This window comes from Myxocyprinus asiaticus, chromosome 30 (genome assembly GCF_019703515.2).
Source record: "Myxocyprinus asiaticus isolate MX2 ecotype Aquarium Trade chromosome 30, UBuf_Myxa_2, whole genome shotgun sequence".
In the NCBI taxonomy this organism is placed as follows: Eukaryota; Metazoa; Chordata; class Actinopteri; order Cypriniformes; family Catostomidae; genus Myxocyprinus; species Myxocyprinus asiaticus.
Genome location: NC_059373.1, coordinates 25,913,948 through 25,940,942, shown reverse-complemented (window position 1 = coordinate 25,940,942; position 26,995 = coordinate 25,913,948). Strand labels below are relative to the sequence as shown.

The 26,995-nt window shown below is 35.0% G+C and overlaps 2 protein-coding genes across 3 annotated transcripts; one reads left to right on the top strand and one right to left on the bottom strand.

Annotated features, from left to right (window-relative positions):
* The first annotated feature begins 2,299 nt into the window (after positions 1–2,299).
* Positions 2,300–9,776, top strand: LOC127420816 (CCN family member 4-like). The gene is made up of 5 exons (XM_051663366.1): positions 2,300–2,506; positions 4,091–4,382; positions 4,765–5,019; positions 6,394–6,587; positions 9,172–9,776. Exons 1-5 carry the CDS (start codon positions 2,390–2,392, stop codon positions 9,469–9,471), a joined length of 1,158 nt encoding a protein of 385 aa, XP_051519326.1. The 5' UTR covers positions 2,300–2,389; the 3' UTR covers positions 9,472–9,776.
* A 118-nt stretch (positions 9,777–9,894) lies between these two features.
* LOC127420817 (protein NDRG1-like) lies at positions 9,895–26,528 on the bottom strand. 2 transcript variants are annotated; one of them, XM_051663367.1, is made up of 16 exons: positions 26,406–26,528; positions 20,973–21,047; positions 20,843–20,878; positions 17,452–17,557; positions 17,198–17,318; positions 17,046–17,108; positions 16,671–16,731; positions 16,298–16,384; positions 16,139–16,195; positions 15,941–16,044; positions 15,781–15,843; positions 15,283–15,334; positions 13,702–13,749; positions 13,277–13,312; positions 12,936–12,987; positions 9,895–11,277 (listed from the first exon to the last, which is right to left on the bottom strand). In XM_051663367.1, the coding sequence occupies exons 2-16, from the start codon at positions 21,027–21,029 to the stop codon at positions 11,069–11,071; spliced, it is 1,152 nt and encodes a 383-aa protein (XP_051519327.1). In that variant the 5' UTR covers positions 21,030–21,047; positions 26,406–26,528; the 3' UTR covers positions 9,895–11,068. The 2 variants fall into 2 exon arrangements, with proteins under 2 accessions (XP_051519327.1, XP_051519328.1); XM_051663368.1 differs by lacking the exons at positions 20,843–20,878; positions 20,973–21,047; positions 26,406–26,528 and adding an exon at positions 18,569–18,732.
* Between the last annotated feature and the right edge of the window lie 467 nt (positions 26,529–26,995).

Genomic DNA, 26,995 nt, shown 5'->3' with positions numbered 1-26,995 from the left:
ATTATATTTTACAGCAGAAGGTGTTTAATGAATTTTCTTACTAAAATAACATTTTAATGAAAATCTGTTTCCTTATTACTCTTATAATATAGTAATCTGTGGCAGCGGGGGCGTGGTCAAGCGTCCGTCCGGAGAAAGCGGTAAGGGCGCTTGCACCTGAGCTAGATTATGTGTAACACCTGTCTCCAATTCCAGTGGCATGGGGAGAGCGGCATATAAGCAGCCACGCTACCAGCAGAGGAGAGAGAGAGTTTGGCACAAGGAAGGCCGCGGTGCTCCTGTTACGTTCGTTCTGTTGTATTTGTGAAGCTGATGTGTTTAAGTAACTACGTGCCTATGAAAGCTGATGTGTTTAAGTAACTATGTGCCTGTGAAGCTGATGAGTTTGTGAAGTTGTAAAGCACTGAAGTGGCTGATTAAATGTCTTACCTGAGCCTGGAAAACCCGCTTCCCTGTGTTCTCCTTCCCTTCTGCTGTGAAGTTGTTACATAATCATTTTATAGAAGGAATAAGGCATTCAAAGCACTTAATTAAATACTGCATATTAGCTTAAAAGAATATGATGTACTTTTACTTTGATAGTACAACCCCAATTACTCTCAAAGCTCTGACTTACAAATGTCTTCACCTGCATATTCTTAAAAAAAAAATACTGATTAAAGAAGCCAGTTTGTCATCTTTGTGTGGTTTTGTGTGTTCACATGTTCATTATTCTTCCTCTTAACAAGTTCCACAAGAATAAAGCATCAAACAATGGTCATTTAGCTACATTTAGACAAAGCAACAAGTGGATTCAATTTAGTTCAATAAAGGCATTTGCCAGAAAAATGGATGTCATCACTTTGGTTGTGGGTCCCATCTGGCCATCAGGCGGCCAATAAACTTAAATGGATAGTTCACCCAAAAATGAAAATTCTCTCATCATTTACTCACCCTCATGATATCCCAGGTGTGTACGACTTTCTTTCTTCAGCAGAACACATTTGAAGAAAAACAGAAAAATATCTTAGCTCAATATGTCCTTAAAATGCAAGTGGATGGTGATCAGACCTTTGAAGCTCCAAAAATCACAGACAGTCAGCATAAACATCATTGATACGACTCCAGCGGTAAAATGAATGTCTTCTAAAGCGATACGATCACTTTTGGTGCAAAAAAGATCAACATTAAGTATTTTTAACTATAAACCATCGCTTCCGGTCAGCAGCAGTATACGCATTCATGAGAGCGCTGAGTTCACGTGGTCACTTGTGTGACAAATTTGCGTTGGCATGTTATGGATGTAATCTCACATTTTCCTCTCATTTGAGACATCCAGGATAAGCACACAAATGGACCATTGTGAGTAAACAAACAGATATAAATACAGATCTAAACCAAAACTAACAAAGCTTCTATAAAGCATTCATCCTACTTGGTTGTAAACAGCGCTGCTCTTCAGGGTGTGTCGCACATGCGTCAGTTCTTGCGTGAACATGCCAATGTTAGTAAGTGAAACGCGTATACTGCTGCTTACCGAAAGCAATGCTTTATAGTTAAAAAGTACTTAAATATTGACATTTTTCTCACCAAAAGTGATCATGTCGATTTTCAACCACTGGAGTCATATAGATGACATTTATGCTGACTGCCTGTGATTTTTGGAGCTTCAAAGATCTGATCACCATCCACTTGCATTTTAAGGACCTACTGAGCTAAGATATTTTTCTGTTTTTCTTCAAATGTGTTCTGGTGAAGAAAAAAATTCATACACATCTGGGATAGCATGAGGGTGAGCAAATGATGATAGAAGTTTTATTTTTGGGCGAACTAACCCTTTAAGTCTACTTTAAAGATACTATAGCCTATTAAGTGGTCAGGTTAAGACAGATAGGAAAATACTCAATAAGGATGGTGTTATATAATGTATTCCCCAAAGGCATGAAATGTGAATAGTTGCAGGGCATTCCTGCAGTATTCATCAGGGAGAACTGACTTCACAATGGCATTCTGTAGACTGTGCCAAAGTGGAAATTCAATACATCATGGGTATGAAAAGATCATGGGAGCTTTTACTCTTTTTTCCTGTTTTAAAACGACTCCCTCTCTTTCTCACACTTTCTTCTTTCAAAGAAAATTAGACAGTTGCAAGTTCTCAGAGAAAAGTAACAACATGCAAAAGTAACAACATCCATTTCATCATTTGGTACCAGAGAAATGCTAGATGTTCTTAGCCAAGTCATGGGACCAATTCGTTAGTTTTGAGCGCGTCTGAGGCATTTCATTGGTCCTGACGTCATATAATGGTCTTGTCTGGACTGAGTATCAAAAAACTTGATCATAGCAGCACCAGAAAAGCGCGCGGCGGTGTGTGTGTGTGTGAGAGAGAGACTATCAACTGACAGAATGAATGGAGCCCGATTGTTTACTCACTAATTACGAATTCTGGATTCAATGCATTTATCATTCGGGACCAGTGATGACTTGGCTCCTGACGTGGGTTCTACTAGTTGCCGGTGTACCTCAGGTAAGAAAATATTTTACTTAATGAGTTCCAAGTTCCAACCCAACTCGTCTGAAGCCTAAAGAATTAATATTTTGGTGAAATTAACAGATAAAAAACATGCAGCTGGATCCATACATGACCAAATACACCTTTTTGCCATTTGTGGTTTAACGCCATTGAATTTATTAATTTGTAATCAACTTAAGACGGATGCTTTTATCATTGCAAACTATTATTAGACGTAAGGTTTAAATAACTTGTACTGACAGATTAAAATATTAATGAATAGACTAGCCTATATGCTCATTAACATTTGCATTCAAATGGAGACTAAAGTTGCCTTTATAACGTACATTGTACATTACAAATGATTGTGTCAACTGCATAGCCTACCTGATTCAACTGTGTTTGGGGGTGGGGGGGGCGGATTAGACACATTATAAGGTTTATTACGTAACTACTAGTACATCTGTGCCTCCTCTATTTTCCACATTTCAATTCTCCACTACATTCCGCAAAAATGTGAACAAATTACGTCATATTTCGCGCATTTTAGGAATGCAGTGACGAAATGACAATGTGATGTCTGAGAGTAGGCCTATACTGCCGCCATGTGGTTATGAGTAACATTTACGCTTTTGTCAGGCAAGGCCCCCAAGAGGTCCTTAAGAGGACAGTCTCAAGTCTCTTGGTATAAAAGTAAAAATAATGCAGATGTATTTAGAGTATCCCCTTTTTGATTGGAGTAAAAGGGGCTACTTATTTTGCCTTAATCATATGCAACTTTGTCTGTCTCGCACCCACCTCCAACTGCTAATCTCACCCAGTTTCTGAGGCGTGAACAGTTTGTTGCCATATCAGTCAATCAATCAATCATATAATGTTAATCAAAACACGAGGGCCAAAAACAGTTTGCCAGATGTATAGGATGCAAAATTTATGTCTAGGACTTTCTGTGCCACTAGCATCAAACAGAACTCCAAAAATAATAACTTTTTTCAGGTTTTAACTCTTCCCATCTCCCATTGGTCGGACTCGGACAAAAGGATAATCCTGACCTGGGCTAGTCATGATGGTCATATTAAATGCTTTAAAGTGTCACAGAGATGAGCAGAGTGAAAACATGAATAAAGACATTATTTTTGGAGAGTAGAAACCTGTCATTACTTTTAGAGTTCTGTTTGATGCTTGTGGCAGAAAAAGTCCTATACAAATTACATTTTGAATTCCATACATCAAGACAATAAAAATCTGGTTAAATGGCGGGTACAAATAAAGTTGTAAATCATTTTAATATTTATTTTACCAAGTGTTGTTTGGGCTGAAATTTGATTTAAAAACTCATGACATGTCTCCAATAGTGTTTTACCTAAATTCCAGTTTAAACTCAGGTTGAAATGAAATTTCACTTCTTAAGATAAAGAACATCTGCTGGAGATGCTGAGCTGTTTCAACTGTAAGGCCTCCACAGAGAACATAATTTATTAAACCCATCTGCACATAAATACATTTCCATGTTTGTCTACAACCGGGACAGCACTTGGACAAAGAAACAAAAGCCTAAATCTGTCAGAAACTGAAATCTGTGGAATTTGTGTCTTACAGATCCAGTGGGCTTTCGCCCAGGATTCCTCTAAGCTGCTGTCCGTAACAGAGCCCGCCTCAGTGGAGCCCTACAACCGCACCCAGTACTGCCAGTGGCCCTGCAAATGTCCTAAAACTCCCCCCATCTGTCCGCCAGGAGTGAGCCTAATCATGGACGGCTGCGATTGCTGCCGTGCTTGTGCCAAACAGGTGGGGGAGGTTTGCAACGAGAAAGAAAACTGTGACCATCATCGTGGCCTTTATTGTGATTACAGCGCAGACAAGCCTAGGTACGAAAAAGGAGTATGTGCGTGTAAGTGTCCTTGTACTAACACATGCCCTGTAACACAGCCTTCTTATTAACACTGTGTTCCACTCTTAGATTAGATTACGGTGAAGATTTAGAGGTTGGATTAAGGTGACGGAAGCCAGCTAAACCAAGCCAGTGGAAACTGAACTGAACTATGATACATTTTGTTTACCTTATTGCAAAGATCTCACATAATCATCACATACTTTTCTTTGTATTGTTTTCTGATACACAGTATATCCCAATAATACATGTCTTTGCCATTAATTCTGTATGAAAACCCATTTAAAACTTCATCTTCTATATAATGTCTTAGATAGCGGTCAATATTCCTTTTAATAAGAATTATGACCGTATGAAAGTTTTGCTCTTTGTCGCTATCCAGATCTGCCTGGCACTGGCTGTGAGCACAATGGTGTGATCTATCGCAATGGCCAGAGCTTCCAGCCCAATTGCAAATACCAGTGTCTGTGTGTAAATGGGGTGATTGGCTGTGTCTCACTGTGTAATGAGTCTCAGCCCCCCAGGGTGTGGTGCCTGAACCCACAGCGGGTTAAAATCCCTGGCCGCTGCTGTGAACAGTGGATCTGTGATGAGTCCAGGAGGGGGCGCAAGACGGCCCCACGACACGCAATGGCCGGTATGTTTCTGACACATTTCCTGCAGTTGAGATAAGAATAAATCCACAAAATTAGTTCTGATGATTTGATAACGGTTGGAAGATATCCCATTATGAGATCTGTCACTCTCAAATAACACAAAATATTTACATAACAATTTGGTCTGAACAATGATAAATAGTGCCAGCCAGTGCAGATCTTTGCTGTGTTGTAAATACAAGATTGTGACTAGTGATTCAGAGAGACCTTTTATGTGCTCTTGTGTTATACAGTATTTGGAGGAACAAACAAATTAAACCCTTGTTTGCCACTGGATATTATGAGCAAACTGTTCCTTCTACCCAAAGAGAGGAAATTGTTCGCAAACATTATGACCAGGGTTTTATTTACAGGCCTCGAAAATGATTGGAAATGAACATAATCTTTCTATAAAAAATTCCATAATTAATGAAAATCTTTGTAGTTATGCTCAGCTCTGAAACAGTTTGTTGGCTTTAAATGGTTCTTTTTGAGTGCAATCCCTATAAAAGGATTGTAAAAAATCCTTATCCACTTAACGCAACAAATTACTGTAAAAAAAAAAAGAAATTATAAATATCGCACTGCATTGTGAGATAATGGTGTTTCATTTTAAGTCACCATTATGGTGTTTAGTGTTCCATCTGGATGGGAATTTTTTCTCTCAGCTGATGCAGTTGTGTTTAAGAACACAATATCTTGCATTGAGATGCATGGAAAATATCAGTTTACAATTTATTGACTGACTTCTATTTTGGTCACAATGTAAAATCACCACTATTTGGTGCAATTAAATGTGAAGCAATAATATAATTCTAAATAATAAGGAAGGAATGCATGCGATGGTAGGATTACTTTTCTCTCCTTTGGTGGGACTTGTCAACCAGACACACACAGATATCAACTCGCAGCATACAAAACTAAAAAATGGTGACAATTATGACGTTGCAAGTTAAAAAAATATACATTTAATAATTGAGATACTACAACACAACACTGCTAAATTCTAGTAATTCCGTGGCCCTGCTCAATGCAAAGTCACAGTATACAGTTGTTTTTAATTGTAATAAATTGTAGAAATACTACTGTAAAATATACTGTGAAAGTCATGCAACTAGTAGCCAGGAATTTACTGTAAACTCACACTAACAATTTTTACAGTGTAGTAATCACAGATGAATGGAAAAGTCATGGAAAAATTCTGGAAATTCAGTGGTCAAAAGTATGACGGTAGAAGTCCTTGTGGACTGTATGAGGGCATTGTGACAGTCTCAGTTTCATGCAAACTGAAGTACTGAGATATTGCAACCGCACATTATTTGAAATAAGAAAATAGTGACTGCATGCACTGTCACCTCTGCACTCTGATACTATAGCCCTCTCTAGTGTAAAGGACAACTGGCACAAGAACTGTGTGGCCCAGACATCCTCCTGGAGTCCCTGCTCAAAGACCTGCGGCCGTGGAGTGTCTTCACGCATTTCTAATAACAACAAGCAGTGTCAGATGGTCAAAGAGAACAGACTATGCAACATTCGACCATGTGAAGTGGACATCACAAAACATATCAAGGTAGGCAGTCTTTTTGTGCTCCAAGCACATGTGCCGCTAATTGCTGATCTACAAGTATGTCTTGGTTGCATGTTACATTTAGCAAAGTAATTCATAAAGCTGACTTTATAACCAATGTTAAGAACAATTAATTAAATTCAAAGGAGTGTTTATTATCCAAGTATCCAAACATCAGATTCATTGTTTTGTTTTTTTTAATCCCCTTTTTCTCCCAATTTGGAATGCCCAATTCCCACTACTTAGTAGGTCCTCATGGTGGCCCGGCTACTCAACTCAATCCGGGTGGTGGAGGACAAGTCTCAGTTGCCTCCGCTTCTGAGACCGTCAATCCGCGCATCTTATCACGTGGCTCGTTGTGCATGACACCGCGGAGACTCACAGCATGTGGAGGCTCATGCTACTCTCCGCGATACACGCACAACTTACCACACGCCCCATTGAGAGCGAGAACCACTAATCGTGACCATGAGGAGGTTACCCCATGTGACTCTAGCCTCCCTAGCAACCGGGGCAATTTGTTTGCTTAGGAGACCTGGCTGGAGTCACTCAGCACAGCCTGGATTCGAACCCGCGACTCCAGGGGTGGTAGTCAGCGTCAGTACTCGCTGAGCTACCCATCAGATTCATTATTATATTAAAGGTCTATATTAAATATAAAATGTATTAGTAACACTTTACATTAATGTTCCTTTTGTTCATGGTTTATAAAGGGGTTCATTCATGACTAATAAGTCATTTACAAATGCATTATAAATCATTTATATGCAGATATTGCAACATGCATAAAAAGGGCAGCTAATACTTAACAAATAGTGAACATTTGAACTTGCATGTTGTAAATGCTTAATAAATACACTTATTAATACTTATATTAATCAAAAACATAAATGCCCTAATTCATGATTCATGTCACAATGTAGCAAAAATAAACTGTAATAGTGAGATTAAAAGGAGGGATTATGTCATTTTGCTAAGTCAGCATTGTGTTTACATTACCAGTAAATACTGTAATGTCTTGACCAGTGTTGGGTAAGTTACTCTAAAAAATGTATTAATTACTAACTACTAATTACATCTTCTACAATGTAATAAGATTACTGTACTAATTACTCTGTCTGAAAAGTAACTGCATTACTAATTACTAATTACTTTCTATAACCCTTATCAACCTCGGCCAGATGAAAAATACAAGGATAGACATGAAATTGTTCTTTTTATTCTTTCAAATAAGTCATATAAAATCAAATAAATTATTCATGAACTGGCCAAAGAATTTAAGGGGGCTGCATTATATTAGAAAATATACATTTTAACATTAGACGTTAAATTTCGATTTTAAATTCACTATTGTTTTATATAGAATTGTTCTATGGTCTATATAATATTTAATAGAATTACATCAGAAGTAACTGTAATTAAATTACTGAAAAATTAAGAGTAATCCCTGACTTTATTTTATTTATTATTATTTTTTTCAATGAAAAAGTAATTCAATTACAGTAATTAATTACTTAGTAATGCATTACACCACTGGTCTTGACTCACTTGTGTTGTCACTTTACTTGTGAAATTGATATCAAAAGAATGATTGATCCTAGTCCTAGTTACCTAAAGTCCTCTGCAAAAACACATTTCAGGTCTTCATGCTCATTCACAGCATATGGAAGCCTGATGACCATTAAACCATGCTGAAGTTTGATGCACAGGTTTCTAATGTTGGCAGCTCCTTAATAAATGCTTCATGGGTGTCCACTTTACATTAAGGTATATTTTCATAGGTTACTAATTTTAAATAAGTGTTTTGAAGTATTTATAACATGTAAGATAAAATGGCTCACTATTTGGCAAGTATTGCATGACAGTCACCCTTTTTATACATGTTGTTATAACCGCATATTAATGATTTATAATTTGCAAATAATTGTATTTGTCATGAATGAACCCCTTCATAATCCCTAAATTGGTGTTGCCATTTTATTAACTATAAAAAATATATATTTTAGAACAAATATAGATAGTTGAGTAAATAAGGACAATGATCCTTAATGACCCTTGACATTCTAGACATTTTGAAACATTTTGAAGATAACCATTAAAACCATTGAAATCTATAATTTCATTTTATGCTCTCTTTATCTAAATTATGACACAACATTATCACTCACTACCCCTAAAACTACCTGTGCTCAGGCTATGACTCAATAGTCATATAGAGTAAATATATATTATGCTAAACTTAAGAAAAGCACAATTTTAATTAAATATCTTTACTAGAAACTATGTGCTGCAAGAGACAAGAGTTTCATTTAAAAAATGTACCTCTTTTATAAGATTTCAAAGCTATGTCCTACTTATTGTCAACACCATCAGATATTTATGAAACATTTCCAAAAAATTAGGCAATATAAAAGCCAGCCTTCATCCTGAAGATCCTCATTCGATATTTTACCTGCTATGAGATCAGTAATGTCACAGGCTGTGGTTAAAGTTTTTACATGTCATTTTAGAGTAATGGTGCTAATATTTTCTGTCACAACCATTATATATCAACTCTGTCTCCTTATTTTACCTATTTCTCCAAAAGCCTGGAAAGAAGTGTTTGAACATCTACAGGTCGGAGAGGCCACACAACTTCACTATCTCAGGCTGCACCAGTACACAGTCTTACTGGCCCAAATACTGTGGAGTGTGTACGGACGAGCGCTGCTGCATCCCGTACAAATCTAAGACTGTTGAGGTTGAGTTTCAGTGTCCTAATGGATCTGGCTTCACCTGGCAAGTCATGTGGATTAATGCCTGCTTCTGCAACCTAAGCTGTAAGAACCCCAATGACATATTCACAGATCTAGAGCTGCACCATGAGAAGCGTGAGATTGTGAACTGAAAGTGTACTAGCCCTTGCAGAACTGATTTAAGTCCAAATGAATATTGGGAGTAAGAACCACAGATTTTGTTTTCTTTTGTCTATTATTTTCTGCACAATAGTTATTTAAAAAGACATTTAAAAAGATGTAAAAAGACAAGACCTCATTGACTTTTGTGGTCAAAAACTTAATTTAGGTAAAGCATATGGAAAGAATAACTATAGGATATTGCCTCTATGTATTGATAGTGTACATATTTTGTAATATCAAACTATTTTATACAAATAAGCACATTTTGCATGTAAGCTCTGTAATATCACTGTAAATTACAAAGAGTTACCTTGCATGTAATGTCTATTAAAAAAAAGTATGATCATATATGGACACGTCTTATATTTCTCATGAACTTGAACAGTTATTCAAAAAATATTTGACACCAGAAAAAAGAGTAACCAGCTTTTTATTTTCCTTTTTTATATATATATTTTTATAAATACAAATGGTTTATCCCTTAAAAATGCAGTGCATTAAGTTGTACATCATTACAAAGCGATGTGCCTTACAGAGCCTGCAAGCATTTGTTTTAGTGTGCGTGGAAGAGCAGGTGAATTTCTAAGATTTACCTCTTTCTCGTTCTGAGCAATCCATCGCTTTACACTTTCAAAGCCTTGAGAGAAAAAGCATTCAGTCCAAGTAGAGCACATGGCACATTTTGTTCTGTTGTGCTTGATTGCATAGAAATCATTGTTACAAACAAAAACAACAAAAATGTCATGTACAGACTGCATTCACATTTCCTTATCTACAGATTGGTTTTGTTGAAGTTCAACTAATGATAAGATTATTTCTAAAACATTTACAGTTATTTGATCTCATAAATCACATTTAAAAGGAAAAAAGAATCACTTTCAAGAGCATCAATCACTGAGTTACAAATATAACCCACAATAATGGGACACCCCAAAAGGTAAATGCAGATAAACACAGTATGAGCTTATCCCTTAATTTTATAAGGTAGTTTAGCATCATTAAAAAATTACCTCATCTCTGGTCAACAAATCCCTTTTCCAATCATTGCGGTCCATTTCAAGATATACAGAAAATTAATTATGCACTCAAACTAGCATGTAAAAGTCTGGTATTATAACTTGACAAAAATGAGCTATTTACTCTCATTCAATGAGTGACACTACAGTCAAGTATATGAGAATGTAAAGAAGAAAATAAAATGCGGATTAAAGGATCAACATCAATTTACAAACTTGTGCCCTTTTCAGTGCCCAGCTTTTTTGGATGGTGACCAACACAATGTCTCTGTGCTGCATTGCCTCTAACAACAACAAGACAGCCATTGTGCAGGGCAAAACAAAACTCCATCTTTTCTTCATCCACTCTATCCACTCTTTTCTCAGTGTTTCCCCAGGATATGTAGTCTTAAATACAAGACACTTTGGCGTAAATGCTCTCTGACTAAGAAAATGGTGGAAGACCCCTTTGGGAAACCCCAGAGCTGGTGGCATGCAGTCCTGTTGCGGGTGTAGTTAGTGGCAGCGCAGCACAGTCAGAACAGAGAGGCTAACGCATGTGTGAGATTGAACTGGAGACATGATTGCCAGTCTAACAGGACACTTCAGTGGACTTGGGAGCCTGGTCCACAGAACTGTCCATGGTGTCGGTGTGCGAGCGTCCACGCTGGTTGTCGGAAGTGTGGGCTCGACTACGGCCCTCGTTGGTGTGGGAACGACTGCGGTTGCCATCGAAGGAAGTGACACTTGATCCGGATGCTGTACGAGAACGAACCAGACGGGTCATGCTGGCAGAGGGCACTGAGAGACAGAGGAAGATAGTGAGATATGGTCTACAAGCACTCAGAAAAGTGAATATAAGCATTATATTCCTTTTATTATTTCTTTTCTAAATCACAAAATTACTTTGTGAAAATTTGTCAGATTAAATAATATTTTTGTCTTGAATAAAACCAGCTAATTTACACATGAAGCACTTTTTTTCTTTTTTTTATGGTTACTTTTTAATAAAACAAATTTGTGTAATTTCTAATTGATCTGACTCTTAAAAATGACTTTTGTTGGTGTAAACTGACAGTATGCAGTCAGGATAATTAAGTAATTAAAATAATATATTTGACTTGAATAAAAACAGTTTATTTAGTTTAGTTTATCACATGAAGAACATTTTTAACTGTTTTGAAGCAATCTTTTATTTTTTTAACTTTAAAGGAAATTTTAAAGGTCATGTGTGATTTTTAATGTTAAAATACGTTCTCCTATCCCAGTTAAATGTGCAGAAACAATTTTCACACATGGTAAAAATGCAGAAGATTTTGCAAATAAGTTGACAGATGTTATGGCAGAAGTTACATCCTGGCTCAGTCAGTGTTATCTGAAATTAATTGTGTCAAAAACAGTCTGTATGTTCTTTTCTAAAGGACATAGTGTTGATATAAAGCAGGAAATTTTTATTTCGGGAGAGAAATTACAAATTGTTTCAGAATGTAAATACTTAAGGGTTCCCTCTATTAACAATAACATCTGGCCCTCGCAATTTTTTGCATTTTCTCGCAATAGTTTTGCGTGCCTTCACAATAGTTTTGCGTTTTCTCGCAATAGTTTTGCATTCCCTCGCAATAGTTTTGTGTTCTCTCGCAATAGTTTTGCATTCCCTCGCAATAATTTTGCATTTTCTCGCAATAGTTTTGCGTGCCTTCACAATAGTTTTGCGTTTTCTCGCAATAGTTTTGCGTGCCCTCGCAATTTTTTGCATTTTCTCGCAATAGTTTTGCGTGCCTTCACAATAGTTTTGCGTTTTCTCGCAATAGTTTTGCGTGCCCTCGCAATAGTTTTGTGTACCCTCACTATAGTTTTGCGTTCTCTCGCAATGGTTTTGCGTGCCCTCACAATAGTTTTGCGTACCCTCACTATAGTTTTGCGTTCTCTCGCAATGGTTTTGCGTGCCCTCACAATAGTTTTGCGTACCCTCACAATAGTTTTGCGTTCTCTTGCAATAGTTTTGCGTGCCCTCACAATAGTTTTGCATTCCATCGCAATAGTTTTAGGTGCCCTCACAATAGTTTTGCGTTCTCTCGTAATAGTTTTGCGTGCCCTTGCAATAAATTTACTATGGTTTTACTACAGTAACCATATTTTAACCTTGATATTCGTAGTTAAACCATCGTAATAATGCAGAAAATTGAAAACTGTGGTAAATTTATTGTGAGAGCACGTAAAACTTATTGCGAGGGCACGCAAAAATATTTCAGAACACATATTTGTCATTGTTATTCTCTTATTGTACAGTCATTTTTCAGGACCTTTGGGAGGTTTGGCCAATGCATTATTAATGTTTACTTTTGACCGATAAACAATTTTGGTGAGTTTTTGGCATTCTTTATACAGACATAGATGTAAAGTAAAAGAAAGCCTATGTTCAGCATATACTGTAGGGAAATGTATATTTTAATACTTACTGTAACCCATGCCCTGAATGAAGTACTTGAAAGCCTCTGTAAGCTTTCCAGGCTAAGGAAACAAAAAGAGCTGAAGTCATTTTCTTTTCTTTTTTTTAACAACTTTTAGGTGTCATCAGCTAATTAGGTCATGGTGGAAAATAGATTTCTCTAAGTACATGTTGTGAAACAGTGTGGATTCTAACAGCTGGTAGTAGCAGGTGGTGAGCTGGGTATTAGAGCTGAGAACTATATGCCATCGCTGTAATGAGATTAGGGCGTGCTTCATCTCTAACTATTCTCTTGTGCCTTGAGCAAAGATGGAAATGAATCTAGTAGTCATAAACACTCTCAACACACACCTGGTCAACCTGTGGCAAGCCCCCACAGTCAGCCATCTGAAAAACAGGGAGAGGCATAGGGACTTAGTTAACATTCATTATAAAAACACATGCATCACTGCTTGTTTCTCATTTTTGTTTCAGCCATTCACACAGGTGTTTAAGACATAGAGCGCTCCATTAACTGCACTGGTCTAAACACTTTTCGGTGATAAATAGGCAATTTCAGACACCATAAACCTGATTTTCTGTCCACCGGAGGGCGGACTATGGAAAATTAGGTCAGGTGAGGAAGGATTCAGCCCGGGAGCTGGCCAGTGTTGACCGATTCTGCACTATCTGGGTAAATTAGTCACTAGATAATGTTGAGCTATCTGAATCTCATCAGTGCCCGACTTTTCCATGTAGGCTATAAATACCTGGCTGCTTCAATAGAGGCCACTCACCTTAAGCAGTGTGGTTTTGGTTGGGTCCAGTTTAGTGTTGCACTCAACCTGTGCAGAAAAAAAAAAAAAGTTAAATTATAAAATATTAATGTTGCAGATTTGAATTGTGGTGTAATAATGGTAATGGTTTTTAATTTGTGGGTCACTGCTAACAATGCAAAATTGCAAAACAATGCTAAATGCAAAGAATAAAATCCAACAAACCATATAATAGTGCATAGTTATGATATAGACCAAATAGTCTTATCAACTTTTTAAAAGGAGGAGAAAATATTTTCCATATCTTTTGTTGTTGACGTCACAGTCTATACATCAAATATAATTCTAATGGCTGGTACATCACACTTCTACTTTTGTTGATGCATTTATAAAAAAAAAATTTATTGTTAGGCCTAAGCATGGTCATATTAATACATTTCAATGTTTGATTTTAAGAAGATTTTTGTTTGCTTTTGTACTCTAAACAATTTAGGTACAGTGTTGAGTCAACACACTTGTCCAGTTTAAAGTTTGGCTCAAGAAGCAAAACCAGAACAACTGCAATAACGTATAGGATGGTATAGGTTTAAATCACAGGAAAAATTTTGAATTTATTTAAACCTAACAGAAAATATCTGATTTAACCTCGTGAGACCCCGCGTCCACATGCGTGGACATTACATTTTGGCTTCGCTATAGGCTATGCTTAATTTTATTTTTTTAAACCAATTGATCTTAGTTCAGGAGACTCTAGGCTGTCATTAAAGGGTTAAACTTTCAGCGCACCAAGTCAAGTTGAGTTTGTCTTTAGGAGAAACAACAACCAAACTACATCTGGTAAGAAACCAGCTTAAGTTTTCACATTAAAACCTGTATGAGTCAAAAAATTAGAGTTGCTTTCAGAGGCTGTATATGGAGTTAGGATGAAAATAAGGTGCATTTCAAACTGTTCTGAGACCAGTGCAGACAGACAGCACACTGGAGGTTAAGTCATTCACTAATTAGGGAGCAAAGGAGCATCCTATAACTTTCCTATGCAGCTAAGTGCATTCACTTCTAACATCTGGTCAAAAGTTCAGTTTCAGGCTGCATATGATGTTTGGACCACTCAACATGTTTGGCAGACATGGGACAGTGATAATCAGTACATAGATTCAGAATTTTATAATGCAAAATTTGATGTTAACATGGTTCGCAGTGATTGGATGATGCTGGCCATTACTTTAAATCAGAATTATTTATTCAGTTTTATAGAAAATCAGCAGTAACATCTATAGCGTCTCAAAAACATGAATAACCAACACTCCTGGACACATAATAAACTATTTGATGAAAAAAAAAAACTTTTTATAGCTTGAAATTACATAAAAATTCACAACTTAGTCCTGCCATCCACAAATGTGGACATCAATTTTTAGGAAAACTATTTGCTCTAGAATTATTATTATTATTTTGCTTGTTTATTAGGTGCTACTAGTTATAAATCAAAAAGGGAAATGGAAAATGCACAAAGCAGTCATGTGGGGATCTCAAGAGGTTAATGGTGAGAAAGTAGTGGAAATAATGTTGAAATTAGGTGGACCTGGGTTAAAGTATACCTACCACAGCATCAACTGCAGGAGAACTGTCTCCAACCACCAGGAGTGCAGGACACCTGGAAATAGAGCGGCATGACATCACTACAGAGCAGGGAGGAAAATGTATCCCACAGTCTACTGAAATGTCCAAAAACAATGAGAAAATTTCGGTAACACTTCACAATAAGGTTCCATTTGTTAACATTAGTTCACAACATTATTTCTATATACAGCATTTATTAATCTTGGTTCAAGTTAATTTCAACATATACCAATACATTTTTTTTAAATCAAAAGTTGTATTTGTTAACATTAGTTAATGCACTATGAACTGTCATGAATTAACAATTAACAATTGTATTTTTTAACTAACATTAACTAAGATTAATAAATGCTGTAAAAAAATATATATATATATATATTTCATTGTTTATTCATGATACCTAATGCATTAACTAATGCTAACGAATGGAACCTTATTGTAAACTGTTACCAAAATTTCTTAAGACAGTTTCACACTTACTTAAGAGTTCTGACACTGACATGTCCACCGGGTACAGGCCTCTCGATTTCTAGGTCGCGTCGGCTGTGGACGAAATTGTTAGTTAAATGTAACATCAATGCTCATATAGGATTAGTGAACCTTGTTTTTGTCAAGATTTTGGTAGGGGTGCTGTGCTTACCTGTTGTAGGACTTGACAAAGAGTTGCAGATTGAACTGGTTCATGTCATTCACAATGTGGTGACGGTACCTGCCAATGAGGTCATGGTTCTGCTGGATTTCCTCCTGGAGAAATTATATTAAAGCTTTGTTAGTATGAACTCAAAAGATCTCTACAGAATAATATTACATGTATTTACACAAATTAACCATGACCAACCTTTCCAAACAAGTGTGAGATGATCATGTCAGGCATGGCATGAGTCCAACCAGAGATCTGTAATTCATGTGGAAAATTAGTCCAGACACAGGAACTATTTGAATAAAGATGTTATCAGAGACTAAAGTGGAATGATGAGTATTAGCAATTAGCACTCACTTTGTGTGCCGCCCAGTCCATCCAGCCCTCAGCACAAGGGTTGATGTTTATTAGAACAAGGCCCTCCACTAAATCAGGGTAATCCAACTATAACAGAAAACCGCATTTGTAAATGGCTGATTTAGTAAATCGTATTATTTAGTAAATAAAGAGAGCACAAGTCAAGCAGAAATTTCTTGAAAAAAAAAGAAAAAGAAAAAGAAAAAAAAATAATATATATATATCTGTTTTTACACTGGACATTCCATAGCAGGTAAACCAGCAGAAATGAATGCCAAAATCCACAGGGAAAGAAACACTTTTAGTTCTTTATCCTGGTTTAATTAAAACTTTAAAGCACCTAATAATGCACAAAAAAGGAAATCAAACTCACAGCAAACTTAGCAAGGATATAAGCGCCTGCTCCAACAGCCATGCCGATTACACTCTTCAGTCTACAGGGTTTAAGAAAACCAGTTAAAAAGACAGAAAATAACCTAAACAGAACTTTGGGTAACTTTATTTTATAGTGTTCACATACTTAAGTAAGTACTCAGCAATATCATTGAACTTTCTGTAACTATTTTGAGCTGATTGTCATTACATATTGTTATTATTACTTTATTTTTTATTATTACTTTATTTATTATAATTATTATTTTAATTACTTTAGTAATTAATTTTAGTAACATGTAACATATGTAACAATGACACAGTATAGTAAAAGGTGCCCAAACTTTGTTCAAAATTTATAGGAAAATCACCTTACCCAAAATGTTTAAGTATTGATGGGAGAGTCTCAGAAAGTTGGTCCATGGAAGGGTACTCATATCTACAAGACAAGTCAATGGTTATATGGTTCTACATTAAGCATTTACCCTGTAAATATCCATATATATGTTAATACACAGTACATCTCACCCAGTAGAGAAGGTGTTAGCTCCATCTTGCTGCCCTGGTGCATCTACGTGGCACACAGCAAAGTGCTGCATAATCTCCTGCATATCTTCATGGTTGAACAGGGTTTCAAAGCAGGATTTGTCTATTGGAGAAACAGAATACATTCATTAAAGACTGTCTCCTTTAGAAGACGCTCTCAATTAAGATGTAAGAGCAAAGATTTGGGGGAAATTTTATACAGTTTTATTACTGTAGAGATGGGTATAAAAGCTTACGATTTAGTCCGATATCATGGAAAGTGAGGATGACAGGTCGGTCACCCTTAGGAACTCCTTTCATGGTACAGTGGACTCTGCCATATGGAGTCTCCACATCATGTTCCTGCATGCACACAAGAAAATGCTCATCAGCATTGGGTGTGACATGCTATACTCCATTTAAAACTATTTTAAACAGCATTTTGCTCATTCATTTATAATTATTATGGGTGACACTTTATAATAAGGTTCCATTTGTTAACAATAGTTAACAACATTAGTAAACATGAACTAACAATGAACAATATTTTTAAAGCATTTATTAATCTTCGTTAATGTTAATTTCAGCATATACTAATACATTTTTTAAATCAAAAGTTGTAAATGTTAACATTAATTAATGCACTATGTACTAACATGAACTAACAATGAACAATTGTATTTTTATTAACTAACATTAACAAAGATTAATAAATGCTTTAAAATATATATTGTTCATGGTTAATTCATGATTCCTAATGCATTAACTAATGTTAACAAATGGAACCTTATTGTAAAGTGTTACCTTATTATGTATGCAGTTACTATAATATATTAATTAAGAGACTAAATTGAATATTTGTGCTTTTAAAAAAAAATCATCTGTCACCCAGCAGAACCAATTAAAATGTACTAGTGAAAAAAGTGATAAAAAAAAATAAGACATAAGATATACACTTATACATTCATTTAAATTTTAACCTAAAATCTTGATGTTGCTAATGTACATACAGTATATATATATATATATATATATATATATATATATATATATATATATATGAGCCAAATTATGTGTTATGTGTCAATGAACCACAGACCAATCGCAAATACTTCAACACTCAATGCAAAGCAAGTAACAAATCTGCAAACAGTAAGCTAAGCTACCAGTCCATGTCAGCTACTGTCTGATTTCATAATATCAAAACACTGCATCTACCAACATTACAAAGCAATACTTATTATTAACACAGCACTACTGACTCAAAATTGAGTCAAAATTAAAACCTAATTCATGCACAAATAAAACCACTAATAAAACAAAAATGCACAAGTATAAAAAATTATGCAAAACAACTTAAAAGCCTGTACTCACAGAGACTTCAATCTCAAATACTAATTCCATTTCAGAGTCCTCTAGAACCATGGCTACAGGTAGTAATTAGTATTCGTGATGAGAGGAAACTTTAGATTGGGTAGGTAAAATCTGATTGTAAATAAGCTCCTGCGTGCACACTTGGCCAATATTCATCTGCGCACAGTGTTTTATACCCGTTGTCATCACACAACATAAGCCCCATGCTCCCAGCATGCTTTGCACCAAGATCAAAACAAGCTAATTTTAGTTGAAGATATCTGTAAATTGGATCAGCGTTTGTCAGATGCTTGGAGTAGCCTGCTCTAGGGCATCGGAAACTTTAATAGAAGTAGAGCCAAACTATCATGTGCTTATGGTGGTGGTAGTGTGCAGTCAATAATTGTGTCACAGTCATAAGTAAATCAGCAATAACAATGGAGCTTCACTAAATCTATTAAACATCTCAAGAAAGGTCATCACTGGTCATGGCCAATATGGGTTGTAATTTTTCTTTATTCATTTATCTTATAAGTCTAAAAGTAACCAAGTAACCAATTCATACAAGATGAACTGTGGAAAGACCTTATCTTGACTATAATAATGCTCAGCGAGAATCTATATTTCAATATCTTAAATCCAGTTTTTAAAATGGAAACTGCAAAATCACTAAAACCAACAATTCATAAATCAACTCCAACTGATTTACCTTTAACTTTCAATTTAACTTGGTTGGAGTTAATATAACACTAGTGATTTAACACTGACAAATACCATCCACTGGATTGCAAGTCAGTGAAAAAAGTCTGTGAGGGCAAAGCATTGGTCAAAGATCAGGCTGTAGTTTCAGCTGCCTCAAGTTAAAGCACAAGCTGCTAAGTAAGTCAGCTAACATCTTTAACATTGACAAGGACACAAACATCTTATGCTTCGCCTTATACTGACTGAACACAAACATATGTTGTCTCCCCATTGGCACTAATTCCTTTAAACGATGACGAGCCCTACGTGAGCTTCTCGCACAGATGGCTGGTGCATCCCTCAGCTGCCCACGTCATTGGTCTACAGGCTGAACTCTCTTATAAAATACATGACCCACAAACTTCAGGCCTTTAATCCATGTGAGGATCAGCACGAGAGGCCAGTTATTTACGCATCTTCACATCGGTCTGCCGTGAAACACAGTGCATAGTGCTGTTCTAATGCCATGGTGTTATGATCAGCGTTGATGATAATCAATAAAGGAATGAAAACTGTGATTTTTAAAGAAATATTACAAGTTCAATACAAGTTAAGCTCAGTTGAAAGCACTTGTGGTATAATATTGATTACCACACAAATTCATTCGACTTGCCCTTCCTTTTCTTTAAAAAAAGCAAAAATCTGTGTTACAGTGAGGCACTTACAATGGAAGTGAATGGGGACAAATTTTGAATGTTAAAATACTCACTTTTTCAAAAGTATAACCACAAGATGTAAACAATATGTGTAAACATGATTTTACTGTGATAAAATCACTTACTAACCTTTTCTGTGTAAAGATACAGCCAATTTTACAACTTCGTTACCATGACGATGTATGTCACAAACCCTTAAACCATAAAATGACTGTAAAAAATATGATTTAAACTAATTTACAGCTCAAATATTACATGAGTTTTAACAGAAGAATTAATGTAAATGCTTTTGTAAAATTATAAGCTTCACATTTCTGCATTTAAACCCTCCAAAAATTGGCCCCATTCACTTCCATTGTAAGTGCCTCACTGTAATCACGATTTTTGCTTTTTTTAAAGAAAAGGAGGGACAAGTCAAAATTTATTTTTATGGTAATCATCATTATGCCACAAATGCTGTTGATTGAGCTTGACTTGTATTGTTCCCGGAATATTCCTTTAAGCTGTGACAACATGATTATAACAAAATAATAACAATAAAAAAGAAGTTTGCACTATGTGTGCAGATACTAAATATATAATTTAAATGAATATTGAAATAAATTTAGATGAAGTGATTCTAACCACTAATAATATCTCAAAACATTTGTATAATTACACTCCATAATGAAATCAGAGTATTAAATATATTTTTCACAGTACAATTTGGTCCTTTAAAGTTTTCTTGCATGTAATCATACATAGTTTATAGCAACTATTAACACTTTTCACCAAATGCTGATGGTGACCATGTTGGATCAGGGAAAACTTAAGTATTAAAGCAGTGTATAATACATCACTGTTAAAGTTTATAAAGTAGCAAAGTGTACAAATACAATGCAAAAAATGAAATGCTTGCCTTAATCACCAGCTGCTGAACAGCTTCCCTTAGTCCCTAGGAAAAATCGATACAACAGTGCAGGTTATCGCAATATAAGAATGAATGTGCATTCAGTACTAGTCTAGACAAACAACAGTGTTTCACATACTTGCAAATCCCTGTCAACAAGTAGAGGTTTCGACTCAACTACCTGGATATCGTCCATTCTCAATGCTGAGGACACCTAGAGGTAGGATAAAGGTGACAGAAACACAAATATTCATGTTGGTGCACTTAGTTGCTGTAATCTTCCACAAAAGATGGCAGTTTGAATGTTGATGTGCATGTACATGGAATGAGGGCTTGAACAGGCCCTTTGTCTAAGCTGAGGTTTCTAAAGGTCACATGTCAGGCTTTTCCTCTGTAGCGGGTCTGGACGCTACACACAGGAAGCCACTGACACAGCTGCTTCCATGGCTTCTGCAGTCCCTCCACCCCTTTAACATAACCAACTTTTATCAGCTCTGCTCCAAAGCCAGCATGAAAGCCTTTGTGTCTTATCATCCCACAGTTTCATCAAGGAGTGTTCCTGTACCAATCCCTTCCAAAGCAGTAACTGATTTTCAGATTCACAGAGGAGCTCTAGGAACCAAGCCAAGCTGTGGTTCAAAAACCGTCATTATGCAGTTCATCACTTGCTGAGGGTTCTATTGCAGCCCCCTACACACATTCCTGACCAGAATCATGTGAGAGCTGAAGATTTGGATGAATACTGGACCAAGTTAGAGGAAAATAGCTTAAAATGAGAATCTTAATCAATAATTTCAAAACATCCAAATCCACCTGTCTGCCTCTACAGACCAGGTATCCATCACAATATGCAATGATAAACTTGATATTTACTAACTTCATTCATGAAACCTAACATATAATGTGTACTAATATCTAATATAATCTAATATAATCAAATATTCAATATCGGTACTGATAAGAAAGATTTCTGGCATTTAGATACAACTCTTTCGTTCAAATGCATATGAGTTATTTACAGTATGTGTACACTTATTCAGCAAACGCTTTAAACTCATTTTTGCATAGTATTAGTAATGTTTATGTTACTGTTTTGTTGTTATGAAAGAGGGTCACTGAAATAGCACTGCACCTGCACACTACACTGCATAGAAATGGCTGGGGGAAATATTTCTTTTACTTCTCATTACCGTTGTTTTCTTCTTCTTCTTTTCTCTCTTGACACTGCTATATGAAAGACTTCAAATTTCCATTTGAAAAACACAGGAAGACAGTATCATTCTACCTTTGTCTGGTTGTTTACATATTATACCAGAGTACTGCAATTCATATAAGGGATTTAACCACAGAAAGAGAGTGCCAAAGGAAATATAACTAGAAGGCATCTGCTGAAACAATGACTGCTTCCCTAATCTCTGAGAATTAATTTATTTGGTAAAATCCAGAAGCCTGGGTTAAGCTAGTGTAGACCTACATTTTTAGATTGTGACATATATCAAACTTGATATTAAACAGACTCTGCATGGTCATACATGGCCTCCAACTAAATATTATAATCTTACGAATAAGCAATACATGTCAGCCTACAACACAAATAGACTATAATCATACAATGCACAATTTCTCTAGTCTATCTTTTGATTAGTAGCCTATGCGTCTGAACTGTTTGCCTCTTCATGTGTTATAAACGTGTGTGCACTATTTGTGAGGTTTTAACTGATCAGAGGTGTGGAGTTAACAATTAGTAGTTCACAAATGTCTACAAATGTTTACTAATCTGCCAAATGAACAATATAAAAAAAGACACATTCTCAGGAACGATTCTGAGCAATGCAAATACAGTTAAGATTGTAAATATTGTAAGATAATGTAAATGTAAAATTGTAAAAATGCAACCCTGACAGAGTAATTACTGGTTAGACTAGTAGGTGCTGCTCAAATTTGTTTATCTCAACTCATTTCACGTCTCTTCCTCTGCTGACATGCACACGTGCCACAGCATGCACGCAAATCCCTCTCGCGGAACGATGACAAACAGTAAATTAAAACGATAACAGTCATAACATAGCATCACATACAAATGTTTGCGAGTATTTGTTCAAATCTCAAACGTCTGAGTAAACTGAGTTTATGGCAAGCCGAATTGACTTTTATTCATTCGCAGGATATGAATTGTTGATATCAACAATTCAATTTTCTCTAGTTAGAATTCTATTTCTTTATATCAAGAATGTAATTTTCACAAGTGGAAATGCAAATTGTTGATATCAATAATTACATTTCCACTAGTAAAAACGTGAATTCTTGATATAAAAAATGACGTCATCACTAGCAGAAATCACATTCTTAATAACAAAATTGAATTTCAACTAGTAAAAATAATATTTTTTACTAGTAAGAAGTACATTCTTGATATCAAGAATTAGCAATTTAACTAGTGAAAATTGAATTGTTAATTTCTGTAATAACCTTTGCATAGTTTTGGTGCCCTTATAACTTTTATAAGTTTGATGTTTTATAAGAGCCACAGCAGTTTCAGGCCCGATGCGGTGTTAGTAGATTAGCGCCATCTACCATTTGGAGCATAATTTCTTATGTTTGTTTGCTTTTTTAGATTCAAAAACATCGATTTTGATTTGATTACTATCTAAAAAATGTAATGGTAGCCTTTTCAACACTTTTCAATAAGTTTCCATGTGTTAACATTAGTTAATGCAGTAAGTTTCGTGAATTAACAAAGAAACTTTTTTAACAGCATATATTAATCTGTTAATGTTATGGATGAAACATTGTTCTTTTTTATTTATATTTTATAAACTAATTTTAACATTTACAACTTCTAATTTTAAAAATATATTAGTAAATTTTGAAATTAACATTAACCAAGATTAACAAATGCTGTAAAAGTATTGTTCATTGTTTTTCAAGTTAACAAATGAAACTTAATTGTAAGGTGTTACCCATTTGACTATATTATATGTGATCATTTGATTTCCTTCCTGTTCATAAAGTTACAAAGAGTACTTAAAAAAGACACAATGAATGTGCATTTAATGAATCAATAACGACTGATCTTAGCAGTTAAGAGCATTTTCTATGAGTGATTTTATGAATGTTCGTTATTTTTTACGTTCGTTTCCCAAAACTGCACTTAACATAAACAAGCATTTTAGCATATATATATATATATATATATATATATATATATATATATATATATATATATAGCTCTGGGAAAAATTAAGAGACCACTCCAAATTATCAGTTTCTCTGGATTTACTATTTATAGGTATGTGTTTGAATAAAATTAACATTTTTGTTTTATTCTATAAAGTACTGACAATGTTTATCCCAAATTCCAAATAAAAATATCGTCATTTAGAGCATTTATTTGCAGAAAATGACAACTGGTCAAAATAACAAAAAAGATGCCATGTTTTCAGACCTTGAATAATGCAAAGAAAGTTCATATTAATTTTTAAACAACACAATACTAATGTTTTAACTTAGGAAGAGTTCAGAAATCAATATATGGTGGAATGGTTTTCAATCACAGCTTTCATGCATCTTGGCATGCTCTCTACCAGTCTTTCAAATTGCTGTTGGGTGATTTTATGCCACTCCTGGTGCAAAAATTCAAGCAGGAATTCAACAGACACTAGAATGGAATGGCTGCCATACATGTAGAGATGCTGATTTAAGACAAATTTGGAGTGGTCTCTTAATTTTTTCCAGAGCTGTATGTGAGAGTAAACTCCCAGTCAGTATATGATGTGGCTTGTGATCTCTTACGTGTCAACCATTAGAGACAACACCTCACAACAGCACCAGATTTGTGCCCAGCAACAAGATTTTTCTGCTTATGGCATGTGTAGTTTAGTGGTAGTTTAGGACACTATTTAATTAAAATTAAGCCAAATATGCAGAGCAGTACCAACTGTTATTCTGGCTAAAAGGATTAAGGTAGTACAGAAGATGGCACAGGTTGGCCAATTAGATGAAAGGGGCGTTGCAGTGGCGCCCAAATATGCCAATCTAATATTGTTTTTATTTTTTATTTTTAAAGTAAACAAAACAGAAAAATTGAAATTAATTCTCATTTCTGTTTCTTAAACATAAAAACAGAAAAAAAAGAAAATAGCTGTTTTTCCCACATGGAACATCTCCCTCCATTTTTAACCTGCTACAACTGGCACCAAAAGGGGATTCATGGGAAAACCAGGTCTCATTAATATTCATAAACTCATTACCATAGCTATTCTTACCTGTTAAAATTGTATTTCTAGATATCACTAATAATATTTTTACTAGTTAAAATCACATTTAAGATATCAGTAATTATATTCTATTAATTAGATATCAAGGCAATAATTGTTATAAGTAGAGCTCCCTTTCCTGATATCAATAATTACATTGTTACTAGTAAAATGTTCATTCTTGATATCAACAATTGAATTACACCTAGTGAAAATGTTAATTTTGTATATCATTAAATTAATTTCAACATGTTACATTTGGTATTTCTGATATCTGGAAATCAATTATTTGGAGTGTAATTAGTGATATCTAAAAGACTTTCTTACTAGTAACAATTACATTACAGATATCAGAAATTAAAATAGTCACTAGTGAAAACTGAATTACTTATATCAAAAATGAGCATTTTTATTAGTTGAAATTCAATTGTTCATATAAAAATTATATTTTACTGGTAAGAAAGGAATTGTTGATATGTGAAATTGGAATTTCAACTAGTAAAAAACTAATTTTTGATATCAATAATTATGTTTTGAACAGGAGTGAATGACATATCAGTGTGAAACATTACTAATGAAAATTAAATTATAGATATAAAAAATTTGTGGTTTTAATAGTTGAAATGCCATTTTTGATATCAAGAATGTGATTTCTGCAAGTGATGATGGCATTTTTTATATCAAGAATTCATGTTTTTACTAGTGGAAATATAATTACTGATATCAACAATTGTCATTTTCACTAGTAAAAATTTCATTCTTGATATCAAGAATTAGCATTCTATCTAGTGAAAATGTAATTGTTGATATCAAAAATTCATATCCTGCGAATTAATAAAAGTCAAATCAGTGTGCAACAGTATCAGAGTTCATTGTGAAATTCAACTAGTGAAAATTCTATTACATATATGAAGAATTATGGTTTATACTAGTTGAAAATCCATTTTTGATATCAAGAATGTGATTTCTGCGAGTGATGATGTCATTTTTTATATCAAGAATTCACGTTTTTACTAGTGGAAAAGTAATTATTGATATCAACAATTGGCATTTCCACTAGTGAAAATTACATTTTAACTAGAATTAGAATTTTAACTAGTGAAAATTGAATTGTTGATATCAACAAATATCCTGCAAATGAATAAAAGCTAAAACGGCTTGCCATACTGAGTTATTACACAGGATATCTTTTGTTTAAAGCTTTGATAAACACCACTTGTTCGGTGGCACATACAGAATGTTGTTTTATTCAATACAGAAATAAAGTTTAAAATTTACTACAATATCAGAAATTAATCTAATAGCACTTGACTCACCGATTACGATTGATTGTCCAAAAACTATTACAAATAAAATGTCAACGGAAAACGGAAAAGTTCAAAAGTGTGACTCTTGAATATGTGTTTAAATTTGCTATGTCCTGCGAGACAGGATGTTGCAGGCAATTTTATAAAGCTGTGTGTTTGGTCAGTCCTGCCCACTCCTCTTTCTATTGGGTAACATCAATGCGTTCTTTTCACAGCAGTGCATGAGAGATGATGACAGTGTTAGCTTTAGGAAAGTGTCTTCACTAGAACGTATCTTTCACATTAGAATAAAACTGTTAAATCTATTATAAGATAGTGGAGAGGGAACTTCGATTTACTGGTATTTGTTCACCTGTGGCAAAGTTTCAACGTGTGCTTTTGTCGAACCAGACCTCGCAGTTGGTACAGAATACAGACTTTGATATTCTAATGTTGTTAAAAACAGAATGCTGTTAAAACAGGTTATTCTTTTGTATTAATAAAGTATTGTTCAGAGTAGTGCATGCCTTTGTGTGCGTGCGTGTGTCTTCTCTAACCACACAATGCAGTCAATGTGGTTAATATGAGGCCGGGATAACAAGCACATTCAAAAAAGCCGC